Source organism: Chlorocebus sabaeus, chromosome 18 (assembly GCF_047675955.1).
Source record: "Chlorocebus sabaeus isolate Y175 chromosome 18, mChlSab1.0.hap1, whole genome shotgun sequence".
NCBI classification, from domain to species: domain Eukaryota; kingdom Metazoa; phylum Chordata; class Mammalia; order Primates; family Cercopithecidae; genus Chlorocebus; species Chlorocebus sabaeus.
In genome coordinates this window covers 68,536,230-68,550,359 of record NC_132921.1, presented here as the reverse complement: position 1 = coordinate 68,550,359, position 14,130 = coordinate 68,536,230, and the positions used below count along the sequence as shown (strand labels likewise).

General features: G+C 43.1%; 1 protein-coding gene across 2 annotated transcripts in view; it reads left to right on the top strand.

Moving 5' to 3' along the window:
• LAMA1 (laminin subunit alpha 1) overlaps positions 1 to 14,130 on the top strand; it is a 166,206-nt gene that overhangs the window by 96,247 nt on the left and 55,829 nt on the right. For both annotated transcript variants that reach the window (XM_007974613.3, XM_007974614.3), the window contains 9 exons: positions 342 to 485; positions 1,001 to 1,180; positions 2,101 to 2,286; positions 3,168 to 3,295; positions 3,940 to 4,060; positions 5,240 to 5,377; positions 10,142 to 10,263; positions 12,472 to 12,558; positions 12,824 to 13,017. In XM_007974613.3, coding sequence (XP_007972804.3) covers positions 342 to 485; positions 1,001 to 1,180; positions 2,101 to 2,286; positions 3,168 to 3,295; positions 3,940 to 4,060; positions 5,240 to 5,377; positions 10,142 to 10,263; positions 12,472 to 12,558; positions 12,824 to 13,017 — 1,300 coding nt within the window. The remainder of the gene's footprint in view (positions 1 to 341; positions 486 to 1,000; positions 1,181 to 2,100; positions 2,287 to 3,167; positions 3,296 to 3,939; positions 4,061 to 5,239; positions 5,378 to 10,141; positions 10,264 to 12,471; positions 12,559 to 12,823; positions 13,018 to 14,130) is intronic.

The window sequence follows — 14,130 nt, the reverse complement described above, 5'->3', positions numbered from 1 at the left end:
ATTAATAATAATACATGGCCGGTGGCTCTCACACCCAGGGATCATCAGAATCACCTGGGGACTCGAGGCAGCTTCCAGAATTGCCATGGGATGTTCTCATCCGGGAATCTGTATTTTCCAAAAGCTTCCAAGATGATTCTGATAATCATCTGTGGTTGAGAATCACTGATTGGATCTTTGAGAAAACTGACATGCAGAGAGCTCAGGGCCCGGCTAAAGGAAACTGATGTTTGTGCATCTATAATTACTTTTAAAATTATGTTTGTGTTTTATTTTGTTTCTGTTCAGAAATCACATCTCGTTTTTAGGCAAAGGCGAGTCCTGTATTTGTTTCCCTTTAGGAGAATGTCTCCGGCCCTCAGTGCAACGAGTGTCGAGAGGGGAGCTTTGCTCTCCACGCAGACAACGCCCTGGGCTGCAGCCCCTGCTTCTGCTCCGGGCTGTCCCACCTCTGCTCGGAGCTGGAGGGCTATGTGAGGACCCCAGTAAGTCACACACAGCAAAGACGTTCTGCTTCTAACCCTACTCCCCTTGGGAGAAGGGTGGGGGTGGGAGACACAGCCAAGTGTTCACATTAAATTTTGCTTTTATGGCATCAGAAATTCTAGGAAGCTAATTTGGGTTAGAGCATGGATCAGAGCTCGGCTTCTGCTGGCCGTGGAAGTAAATGGAGCTTGAACTAAAGGCTGTCCATGTTGTTCCTTAGCTAATCTGTGAAAAGCTTTCACTGGAGAGAAGATAGAACTGCAAAATCTTAACCATCTTCTGCATATCATCGAACATTTCCCCAGTGCAGCAACAGGCTGGCCTTAAATGCAGTCGTTTAAAGGGCTTTCAGTTCATTTTCATCCAGATGTTTAGTTTAAAGGAAAAGTCTTTACTGTTTCTGTTTTAATAATGAAGCTGTTTCATCTGTGAAACAATGATGGAATCTAAAGGATGAAACTGGAGTGGAAAGTTCATATTTTGAAGTGCACTTTCCCTCCCTTTCGTGGTTTAGGTAACGCTGGGCTCCGATCAGCCTCTTCTGCGTGTGGTTTCTCAGAGTAACCTGAGGGGCACGACTGAGGGGGTTTACTACCAGGCCCCCGACTTCCTGCTGGATGCCGCCACCATCCGGCAGCACATTCATGCAGAGCCGTTTTACTGGCGGCTGCCGCGGCAGTTCCAGGGAGACCAGGTGAGGGGCACACCCAGCTGAGAGCCAGTCCCAGTCCACGCTTCCTGGGAGATATGGAAATCGTTTAAAATCACCATAGTCAGGGCCGGCCTGTCATTTAAAGAAGTGGTTATTAATTTCCTCTTTTAAGTGAGCTCAGAGACGTTTAATGCTTATAAAAATCTCGTCAAGTATATGGTTCCTGAAAATTTTTCATTAATTTTAAAAGTTTTTTAAGTTCACATTATATTAATTTGGTTCTTCCTAAAGCAGTCATTCAACAAACATATACAGTTATTTGCCACTTAACAATGGAGAGACATTCTAGGGGAATGTGTCATTAGGTGCGAATGTTAATATCATCGTGTCATGAGACCATGGTCGTATATGTGGTTTGTCATTGACTGAAATGTCATTACGTGGTGTGGGACTGGACTGTGTTTACTAATATGCCCGTGGTACAAACCTAGGTGCTATGGCCTGGGAGTCCCTTTTCAAGAAATTCTTACTCATGTGGGGCGGGGCGCGGAACTACTATAAAAGATCATGAAGGGCATCGCTTGGATTTTTGTTTATATAAACATTGGAGTCTGTGTATGAATTCACCCTGATCTTCACAATTTGCAAATATGTATCCAGTGCTCCTGGAGACAGAGACATTTTTCATTTAAAGGAGCTTGAAAATAATTTGCATCGTTACCACCTTGATTTGTTATTTTGGAGCTCACTTTTGTTTGTATTCTCAAAAGGAACTCTGTAACTTAGGTCAACTTAATAATCCATAATTAAATGGAATTAGAAGGAAACAAATTCCAGACAACATATTTCACGCGTGTATTTTGAAGATACAAGATTTCTCTCATATGGTGGTAGGCTTGCAATAAAATGTTTTCAAGCGAAAGATTTGTCAGAGAAGTAAACAGCACTGTGTTATTTGATAGCTCATGGCCTATGGTGGCAAACTGAAGTACAACGTGGCCTTCTATTCTTTGGACGGCGTCGGCACCTCCAATTTTGAGCCTCAAGTTCTCATCAAAGGTGGTCGGACCAGAAAGCAAGTCATTTACATGGATGCACCAGCGCCAGAGAATGGAGTGAGGCAGGAACAAGAAGTAGCAATGAGAGAGGTAAAAATGGGATCTTTTCATATAAGTTCCTTAAAGACATTGACTTTGCTATGGATGTAGTGAAAGATGAAAGCCATTAATAAGAGAATGAGCGGCCGGGTGCGGTGGCTCACACCTGTAATCCTACCACTTTGGGAGGCCGAGGTGGGTGGACCACCTGAGGTCGGGAGTTTGAGACCAGCCTGTCCAACCAACATGGTGAAACCCCGTCTCTACTAAAAATCCAAAAATTAGCCAGGCGTGGTGGCGCATGCCTGTAGGCCCAGCTCCTTGGGAGGCTGAAATGGGAGAATCGCTTGAACCCGGGAGGCAGAGGTTGCAGTGAGCCAAGATTGCGCCACTGTACTCCAGCTTGTACAACAGCGAAACTGTCTCAAAAAAAAGAAAAAAAAAGAGAGAGAGAGAGAGAGACTGAGCAAGAAGACCCTGGGATCAAATTTCCAGTGGGATTAGCAGGATTTCCAAAAATGGTTTGATTTTCAAATCCTCAAGAAATGTGTATTAGGCATATGTCAGTTTAGTGGGCCCTGCATCTTAAATTCTTTATCTTGGCGTACTATTTTCAACCTGCATGGAGATAGTGGTACAGGAGACTTTGGACTTGCTCAGATTTGGGAAGTATCTATTCTCCCAGCAGATGTTTACTGGATGTTCGCTGTGTGGCTGGCACTGCCTTAGGTAATGCGTATCTATTGATAAATGGGACTGACGCTGCACCTGCCTGTGGAGGTTTCAGGAGGTCTTTGTCAGTTACACTCAGTGACATGCACAGGACATGGCTCATTTCTGGAGAAATTTATAAAAGAATTTATTCTTTATAAGTTTTATGCCTGTCAGAATTTGGCCTCTGAGCTTAATTGAATGTGTTTCTCATTCTACAGAATTTTTGGAAATATTTTAACTCTGTTTCGGAAAAACCTGTCACGCGAGAGGATTTTATGTCTGTCCTTAGCAATATTGAGTACATCCTCATCAAGGCATCATATGGTCAAGGATTACAGCAGAGCAGGTACTTGGAGCTTCTAGAATTTTGACCGTTATTTTCATATTTGAAAGCAAACTGAAAGAATTGGACTCATTCCACTTCCATTACCTACTGTTTTTTTTAATACATGTAGTTCAGTTCCTTACCAAAACATTGTTAAATATTAATATCATTATGGAATGTGTGAGTTATAACTTAAAGTATCCACCTAGCATGCTAATGTTGATATAAAATATAAGGACATAATGGTGGAATCTTGGCTGAAGATAAAATGCAGGAAAAAAAAAAAAAGAAACAATTACTCTTTCTGCCTGTGAAAACTGAAATGCCCATGTCTTCGTAATGATGTATAAAGAATGCTGTCACCAACTCATCTAATACTTTAGCCCATAAAGAAAGCCATTAAGTCTTGGCCATATCAGCACTTCAAGAGGTCTTTTAGGTGTACTTCTGTCACATTATTTTTAAGTTCTTAAATGTCTAAAATGTGTCATGACAGTACTAATGTGCTTTAAGACATTTCACTTATAATCACAAGTGGGAACTACTCCAAACAGGGAAGGAAGCTCTGGTTTCATATATATGCAAATATTAGGTCATGTGCTATGTTTCTAGAAAGTTTTTCAAATGTTAGCATTTCCTCTCTTCTTAACATGATGACTGCACAGAATCTCAGACCTTTCAATGGAGGTTGGCAGAAAGGCTGAAAAGCTGCACCCAGAAGAAGAGGTTGCATCTCTTTTAGAGAACTGTGTCTGTCCTCCTGGCACTGTGGGATTCTCGTGTCAGGTAGGGAGACTCTAGTCAAAATCTATTTCCTTGTTATAGCAACTCCAAGAGACGAACAGAACTTATGTGTATATACTATCTCATTTTTTCTCTTTTTGAATTAAAAAGAAATTAATTTTGGTAAAATGTACGTAACAAAATCTGCCATCTTTGCCATTCTTTGGTGTACCATTTAGTCGTGTTAAGTACAGTTACGTCGTTGTACAACTGTCACTACTGTCATTCTCAGAACTTTTTATCATCCCAAATGCAAACTCTGCACTCATTGAACACTAGCTCCCCATTTCCTCTCTCTGCAGTCCCCCACAACCGCCACTCTTCTTTTGGTCTCTATGTATTTGACCACTGTAGGGCCCGCTTCTATAATATATGTAATACATGGCACCTGCCTGTAATCCCAGCTACTCAGGAGGGTGAGACAGGAGAATCACTTGAACCCGGGAGGCGGAGGCTGCAGTGAGCCGAGATCGAGCCATTGCACTCCAGCCTCAGTGACAGAGAGAGACTCCGTCTCGAAAATAAACAAACAAAATAAGTGGAGTAATACAGAATTTGTCTTTTTGTGAATGGCTTGTTTAGCATAATATCCTCAAGACTCATTCATGTTGTAGCATGTGTTAGAATTTCCCTCCTTTTTAAGGCTGAATAATATTCCATTGTATATACATGCCACATTTTGCTTATTCATTAATCTGTCAATGAATAAACTTGGGTGGCTTCCCAGTCTTGGCTATTGTGAATAATGCTGCTGTGAACATAGGGGTTCAACTATCTCTTTGAGATTCTGCTTTCGATTCTTTTGGATGTGTACCCAAAAGTCGACTTGCAGAATCCCATGGTACTTGAATTTTCCGTCTTTGGAGAGATGGAAATGGTATAGCTGCTGGTTTTTACCGTACGATTTTACATTCTCACCAGCAGTATACGGGGTTCCAGTTTCCCACCAACACTTGTTAGTTTCTGGTTTTTGTTTTTTTTTTTTGATAGTTGATACCCTGACAGGTGTGAGGTGGTATCACCTTGTGTTTTTTCATTTGCATTTCTCTGATGATAGAGATGTTGAACTTCTTTTCATATACCTGTTGGCCATTTGTATGTCTTCTTTGGAGAAATGTCTATTCAAGTCCCTCACTCACTATTTAATCAGACTTTCTTGTCCTCCCTTTTGCATCCCCTCAGGACTGTGCCCCTGGGTACCACAGAGGGAAGCTCCCAGCAGGGAGTGGCAGGGGACCGCGCCCTCTGGTTGCTCCTTGTGTGCCCTGCAGTTGCAACAACCATAGTGACACCTGTGACCCCGACACCGGGAAGTGTCTGGTATGCTGGTTTGTGGGGGTGCTTGCCTGAGTTTAGAAGTACAGTGGATGCTGAGTGTCAGATTTCTGGTCAAAGTCATAGCTGTGCCTTGGTTTAGTAAGAGGTTAGCTAAATGTAAAATATAAACGTATTTCTTTAAGGAAGGAATAGCTTAGTGGTTCTGACCTTATGAGTGGAAATTCTTTTATAAATTTTACTTTCTTGATGAATTTATCTGTGGGCATCAATTTGGGAATTACAGTCATGCACCAAATAATGACATTTCCATCAACAGTAGATCACATATAGGACAGTGGTCTGATAAGACTATAACACTGTATTTTTACTGTACCTTTTCTATGTTAGATATGGTTAGATGCACAAATATTTTCTGTTGTGTTGCAATTGCCTACCATATGGCCTAGGCGTGTAGTAGGCTGTGCCATCTAGCTTTGTGTAAGTGCACTCTATGATGTTCACACAATGACAGAATCAGCTAGGGATGCATTTCTCAGGAAGTATCCCCATCTTTAAGTGACGCATGACTGTAGTTGCATGCCTTGTTTTTAGTTGCAGTACTGGTTGCCGTAGTCAAAATAGATGAGAACTATATATGATGAAGTTTGGGGGCTCACGTGGGAATTTTAAAATAAATTAATGCCAGTGTCGAAAATGTATTTCTCTATGTAAAATATTGCCCTCTCCTTGCATTTTTTTAAAAATGCATATTCTCTAGGGGATGATAACAGCACATTATTCACATGTTAGTGTGTGTTTGCTTCTCAGCCACCTTCTCCTAGGCCAAGACTGGTCTCAGGGGCCGGGCATGGTGGCTCACGCCTGTAATCCCAGCACTTTGGAAGGCTGAGGCAGGCAGATCACGAGGTCAGGAGGTCGAGACCATGCTGGCTAACACGGTGAAATCCTGTCTCTACTAAAAATACAAAAAATTAGCCGGGCGTGGTGGCGGCGCCTGTAATCCCAGCTACTTGGGAGGCTGAGGCAGGAGAATGGCACGAACCCGGGAGGCGGAGCTTGCAGTGAGCTGAGATCGCGCCACTGCGCTCCAGCCTGGGCGACAGATTGAGACTCTGTCTCAAAACAGACAAACAAACAAACAAACAAAAAGATTGGTCTCGGGGCACATGGAGAACTCTGACCACTGTAAATGACTAAGTGACCCGGACAGAAGCCTCGCAGCCCTGACTGAGGACAAACTCCCGTGCCATGATTTAGCTTGAGCCAGTGAGGCAGATAACAAAATGATCTGATACTTGTTTCCTGCTCCTGAAGGCTCATGCTTTACAATCACTCAGGTGGAAACATTGATTACTGGTAGAAATTGTTCCCAGATTAACTTGCCTTGGGTAAAATAATGCATTGAAGGGAAATGTGCTGCCCACTGTGGCCCAATCACAAGGAAACACTGGAGCCAAAACAGAGGAGTTAGGACTGCGGACTCCCAATCTGCCTCCCACCACATTTTGATTCTGGTTTTCCCTCTTTTTACAGATCTGTATTCTGTGTTTGTCCGTAGGGACTTCTTCATTCATGGTCACCACTTATTGACAATTCCCGTCACTGAAACCCACTATAAACAAAAAATGATGTCTGGGCTTAGAGGATGGGATTTCAGGGTTGCAATGGTCCTTCTATTCTTGTCAGAGTCCCTTCAGATCTTTTTTTTTTTTTTTTTTTTTTTTGATATGGAGGCTTGATCTGTCACCCAGGCTGGAAAGCAATGGCGTAATCCGCTCACTGCAACATCTGCCTCCTGGCTTTAAGCGATTCTCCTGCCTCAGCCTCCTGAGTAGCTGGGATTACAGGCGCCTGCCACCGCGCCCAGCTAATTTTTGTATTTTTAGTAGAGACGGGGTTTCACCATGTTGGCCAGGCTGGTTTCGAAATCCTGACCTCAAATGATCCGCCTGCCTTGGCCTCCCAAAGTGCTGGGATTACAGGCATGAGCCACTATGCCCAGCTATCCCTTCAGATATGAAGTCTGAACTGTAACAGCCGTGCCAGGCAGTAATTTAGTGTACATTTTACACACCTGCAACAATGGGGAGCTTATGAAGTCTGAACTGTAACGGCCATGCCGGGCAGTAATTTAGTGTACATTTTACACACCTGCAACAATGGGGACCTCACTTCAGAACAGCTCAGCTCATCTTTGGGAGCTCTGATTCTTCCTGAAGCCAGTGCCCCTGGACCATGCATCTGTTGGTGCATCTGTTGGTGGTGGGATCTTAACAAATACCTTGTGAAACTACTTGATCAAATCCCTCTTTCCCGTGTCCAAAGGCCCTGAATCTTCAACCTTCCAAGTCACACACCCTCACATGGCTGGAGGCCGGGTGGAGTGGTCATGGGTCCATTCGCCAGTCTGGGGTGTGCGTGTCACTGTCTGTCTTTGGTATCCTGCCCTGAGCTTAATGCCTTTGCTCCCGGAGTCGGTGGGAGCATCTCTCCTTAACTCGTGCTGTGTCTCCACGGCACAGCCTGGACAGGGTAGTCATGTCCGCCCTGTCACTGCTGCCTCATAGCGTTGACTAGACACAAGACCCTTGCACACTTCTCACCAATATAGCGCCTCCGTCCCTTCTTCCTTGCTCTTTGAGCCCAGCACCTTCTCTTCCGTCCTCAGTGTTTCAGATCCTTTTGTGGTTTAGTGCAGTTCATTTCCCTTCAACATAATCTCCTAAGCACTCCCTCTGTATTTATTGTACAGGTAGATATGAAGATGGTTTTGGATCTGATTTTGTCATGAGTATATAGGATGTTCAGGTCACTGGGCGTTTGGTGTTACCATAAAAATGATTGATTGGGGCCGGGCGTGGTGGCTCACACCTATAATCCCAGCACTTTGGGAGGCTGAGGCAGGCGGATCACCTGAGGCCGGGAGTTTGAGACCAGCCTGACCAACATGGAGAAACCCCGTCTCTACTGAAAATACAAAATTAACCGGGCGTGGTGGCGCATGCCTCTAATCCCAGCTACTCGGGAGGCTGAGGCAAAAAAAATCGCTTGATCCCAGCTATTCGGGAGGCAGAGGTTATGGTGAGCTGATATCATACCGTTGCACTTCAGCCTGGGCAACAAGAGTGAAACTCTATCTCAAAAAAAAAAAAAAAAGTGATTGATTGGAAGTATGACTTGGAAGGGGCTGGGGAGACAGAGGACAAGGGCAGTAGCTTGGGAGCTTCTCTTCCTGGTTACCCACTCCCTACCACCACCTTCTGGGAAATACGACTGAACCTTTTTACATCAGTGAAAAATTGGCAGGCATTCTCTGTGCATTTCCCATAGCAATGAGTTCAGCCCACACTTTAGTTCTCATCAGGAGGTCCGTATTTCCTGGCCACTCTTGGGGCAGCTTGTCTTCGCTTCTCTAGGGAGCCCAGAGTCCATCGTGTGTCAGGGGGAGCTGGTGTTAGCCGTGGAAAACCTGAAAATCTTTAATTCTCTCTCATCGTCTAATATTTATTCCTTGTCAGGTTTAGGCCATGCCATGAACACATGTCTTTAACACATTTACTTTTCAAGAGAGAGATTACAAATTTTACTTCTAAAGAGAGATCAGTTTGAGAGGTCAGGTAGATCCCAGTAAAATTTGTCCTCATCAGGAAAAAAATAGGAATAGAACTTTAAAATGAAAAACACTAGAATTTTAAAAACATTTCAATGAACTTAAAATAGTCTTTTTTAACATGTAAAAATAAGTCTGTCTGTATCACCTCTCACTGCCAAAGAGAAAAGTGTAAGTCAGCCTGGGAGTTTGCTTAGGGGTTCCTCAGCGATCCTGGTTTTTCTACTCAGCTGCATCAGACACGGAATCCTGTGGCCAGGGACTGAGTAAATAGAGATGAATTGAGCAAATGCCAATTTCAAATTGGAATCAGATGGGAAGAACTGCTTGTTCTTTTAGCTTTAAAAATGTGTACCCTTTTTAATAGAAAGACCGTAGGTCCAAAGGATGATGTAAAGGTTAACTGGAAATGCCACATGGGGTGGCCCGTGCCTGTCGTCCCAGCTACTTAGGAAGCCGAGGCAGGAGGATCACCTGAGGCCAGGAGTTTGTGACCAGCCTGGGCAACATAGCAACCCCCTATCTGTACAAAAAGTTAAAAATTAAACAAACGTGGTGGCGTGTGCCTCTGGTCCCAGCTACTCGAGAGGCTGAGTCAGGAGGATCGCTTGAACTTGAGCCCTGGAGGTCAAAGCTGCAGTGAGCTATGATTGCACCACTGCACTCCAGCCTGGGTAACACAGGGAGACCTCATCTCAAAAAAAAAAAAAAAAAAATGAACAGAAAGTTAGTTGGTGATTGCAGTAATCTATCAGTGGTGCTCTAAAACCGTGAGTTTTCTTCCCTCATCGTCTATTTCCTAAATCGTCTATCCATTCTTCAGTTCCTTGCATGTGGTTGTTGAACCCTGACTATGTGCAAAACTGGTGCTTCAGATTGCTTTTTGGGCCACTAAATACTTTAAAACTGTGTTTTAAGGTTCTGCAAACTGCTTTTCGGGCTCCTATGTCTATTTTCCTTAAGAAGAATATGCTAGTAATTTCTTGGCTTTATTGGATGAACGCAGCCTTATGACGAATGAAAGCCCCAGAGCTGGAAATGTTTTCAGGATTTTTAAGAATATGGAGGAAAATGCTCCCCTTATGTTTTTAAAAGCTCACGGATATAAAACGTGGCAGTGCTTAGCTATTACCAGATAAGAATGATTTCTAACAATCTCCCATTTTTTCCCTCTTCCTTTAAATGTGGGCTCCCAGAACTGCGGCGATAACACAGCAGGTGACCATTGCGATGTGTGTGCATCTGGCTACTATGGGAAGGTGGCTGGCTCAGCAAGTGACTGTGCTCTGTGTGTCTGTCCTCACAGCCCCCCTGCCAGGTGAGCCCCCACAGGTGCAGCTGGCATGCTGGGCTGCCCAGGGCTGCTTCCAGTTCACCCTCAGTGGTCTGTGTTAATGAATATTCTCCTTTGGTTGCAAAAGGTTAATTTTAAGAAAAAGTGTTCATTCTCAAAAGCATTGGAAGAGAATCTTTTCAAAAGCAAAGCATCTGTGTTGGTACTGGATGTTTGGATGCAACCAATTAAAGGAAGGACTTTTAGGTTTTGTTTTTTAAGACTCATTTTAGCCCACAGCATATGTATCCAATCTGCATAGAGATGAATTGTTATTAATTTTATTGATAATGATACAAAAGAACCCAATTACCATTTAAGAGAATAGGATTAGAATTTATATAAGCTAGTGCCTAAGTGCTGAAATGCACATGGTGATAAAATTGGGACTAGTTTCTATCTTGTACTCATGATGTTTGTACAGAATTATCTGAATGCAAAAGGGAACCAGAAATTTTAAGTGAGAATTAGAATATCAAAGAGTCCTCTTTGGTTCAAATGAAAATTATAATTCGTCAATAATATTTTATTATCACTTAGAATATTTGGCAAGGTATTGAACATGTAAAGATCAAATGTTAACTTTTGGTATACTGCAGCAAAGTATTCCTTTTAATATTTGTCTGAATCTTCTGTTTTTTATTGCCTCCAAGTAAATGATGCCCGATGGTGAGTACCGAATGAGAGGCACTATGTACACTTCCCTGGCAAGCTATGAAGCATCCTAAAATGTGTTGTTACTAGTGCTTATTTTTTATATTAAATCTATATATGTGAATTTTGGCTTGTCAATTCCATTTCTGTAGTCTATGCTATAGAAATACTTTCATGTGTGTAAAGTTGGATGTGTTTTAGCATTGCTTGTACTCATGAGGAATAGGGGAAACAAATATCTACTTACGGGGAATTGATTATATACATTGTGTTGCATTCCTAGAGTGAAATATTTTACAAACATGGAGAAAAGAATAAGGTATATCTGTAGGCACAGAATTAGAGAAATGGCCAGTTGAAGTATGTAATTGAATACATAGTGTGATGCCATTTTGGAAAAAGTTCATATCCACATGTCTATTCATACCCATGTTATAGGTGGCTATATGTGCCCAGAGAAGTATTGGGAAGGACATTCTACCCTACTACTATGCACATTTCTGTACTGTTTGAATAGTTTACTTCTTAAAAAAAAAGTTATAAACGTCCCCAAAGTCCACATTAATAAATTAAAGTTATGCTATCAGGAAGAGATTGTGAGGATGTGAACATTCGTGTGTGCTCGGAATCTGAGATGCCCTAAAACACATGCTTTATTTTCTACGTATTTTGTTTCCACTGAAGTCTGTCCCTTTACTATTTTAAGGAGGAAAAAGAGTCAGAAGTGGTATGGGGCTGGTAACTGATGCTGGAAACTTCATCTTGCTAACCAGAAGGAACCAGGCTTGGCTCTAACCGGTGTTGTTTTTTATTGTCCCCAGTAGTTTGCATGCACCCAGTTCAGCCTCTAGATGGCGCATTGGTAATTTAAAACGTGAAGGCAGAGGGTAGAGGATGTTGAGAAAAAGGAGTAAAACAAAAGCAGAAATCCATGAATGAGGAGATCAAATCCCAGTCAATGATTACACCTTGAGAGGCTCTGTCATTTTGCTTCTGGTAGCCTACCACATAACTCGCTGCCTGCCTTTAGGTTCATCGATTCTCCAATTCCACTCTACTTCCTTGCCTTTGCTTCCCTGGCTTGGCTTCCTCACCTTACATTACAGTCAATAAAGTTCTTTTTGTCAGCGTGTGTTCAGCCATCTTCCCCATGTGGGTTTTCATGCTTGCTTATAGTTGTTTCAACTCTCTTACCACCTTATCATTTAGTAAGCAAAGACGCTTTTTCCTTGGGACACTCTCTTGTTGGGTGGCTAATTAGTGATAATCCCTAAGGTCAGTCTTCTTCCACTTAACATTCACACGATTACCCCTGGACAGGGTCTTATGAATGTCTTTTGGATACAAGATGTGCATGCACTTATTGATTACATTTATTTTCCTTCCTTTTGCCCAGTAGATTGTAAGCTCTAAAAAGCTATGTGTGATCACGTAACTTTGAGACCAGTATAGTGTATCCTAAGAGTAATGAATAAGTACTTTAAGGAAAGATGGAAATTTGTGTATCTGAAAATTCAAGAAGAAATTCTTTTCCTCCAGTTTTAGTCCCACTTGTGTCTTGGAAGGTGACCACGATTTCCGTTGTGACGCCTGTCTCCTGGGCTATGAAGGCCAACATTGTGAAAGGTACACGGGTGGATTGTCATGTGGAAATCCCTGGGTACTCTGTTTCTTTTATAAGGTGTTGGGCATATTTACTATAGTGATCTGGGAGCCATTATCAATTTGCATGTGCTTGATTGAAATAAGACCTCATTACTGTTCCAAAACAAGTTTTCCCAAGGTGAATGGATCTGTGCTTTGCATTTCATTTGGTGCAAATGATTACTGTCGTGAGTTAGAAGCTGGTATTGACCATCCTGTCTGTATGTATGTTCCTTCCTTTCTGTAGGTGCTCCTTGGGCTATTATGGGAACCCTCAAACACTAGGTGGCAGTTGCCAGAAGTGTGACTGCAACCCGCACGGCTCTGTCCATGGCGACTGTGACCGCATATCTGGGCAGTGCGTTTGCAGGCTGGGGGCCTCGGGGCTCCGGTGCGATGAGTGTGAACCGAGGCACATTCTGATGGAAACGGATTGTGTTTGTGAGTATTTCTCCTCTAAATGTGTAAAGATGATTTTTCCTCCCAAATGTGTTGGGAAAGAAGCGGTGGTGGCACACTAAAGTGTCCGCAGGATACAAACCTCCTGTTTTATTTTCATTTTGTTATTTTCTAAGCATAGATCACTGTTGTATCTGCTGAACTGAACCTTTCATCATGTGTTTTCCAGCTGCGGCAGGAGGTTCTAAGATACCAGTTTATTCCTCTGGCACTCAGAACAGCACAGTGATTTCAACTTTCTCGTTTAGTGGCATTAATATTTCCTTTAGTGGAGCCGGGAGTGATTCAGTGCGGGAGAGGAAACAGCTTTGTGGGGTTGTCATATGTGTTACCCCAATTTTATGAGAGCTTCCGCTCTTGGGTATCATGGATTTTTTTTTTTTTTTTTTTTTTTTAAATGTAGTCTCGCTGTGTCCCCCAGGTTGGAGTGCAGTAGCGCAATCTCGGCTCACTACAACCTCCGCCTCCTGGACTCAAGTGATTCCTCTGCCTCAGCCTCCCGAGTAGCTGGGATCACAGGTGTCCACCACCTTGCCTGGCTAATTTTTGTATTTTTAGTAGAGACAGGGTTTCACTACATTGGCCAGGCTGGTCTTGAACTCCTGACCTCAGGCAGTCTGCCCGCCTCAACCTCCCAAAGTGCTGGGATTACAGGTGTGAACCCCCACGCCCAGCCTATCATGGACTTTTGTAAACTTTTTTTCCAGTTCTGATTTATTTTACCAGCAAGTGCATGAGATAGTCATCTTGGGATGTCTTCTCAGGGGTTAATGGGGAAGATAAGGAGGCCTGTTAGGATCATGGCATTGGAGGTCTTTTTTGCTTTGACTTTTGTGTTGATTATAGGCATAAACACCCCCACTGTTCTGTCCAGTGTCCTTCACTTGTACTTGCGAAAGATGCATTTGCAAACTGTCTGGGGAGGTGACAAGCAGGCTGTGGAAGGGAATGCTGGGATTCAGTGCGGTGGGTCCTAGTTAAAGATGAACCAGGCAGCATCACCATGGGGGCAGAAGAACGAAATGTGTGCCAGAGCTGGGCGCCACTCTCGGCCTCAGCTGTTTCTTTCTGTGTGACCTCAGGGAAGTTACGTAT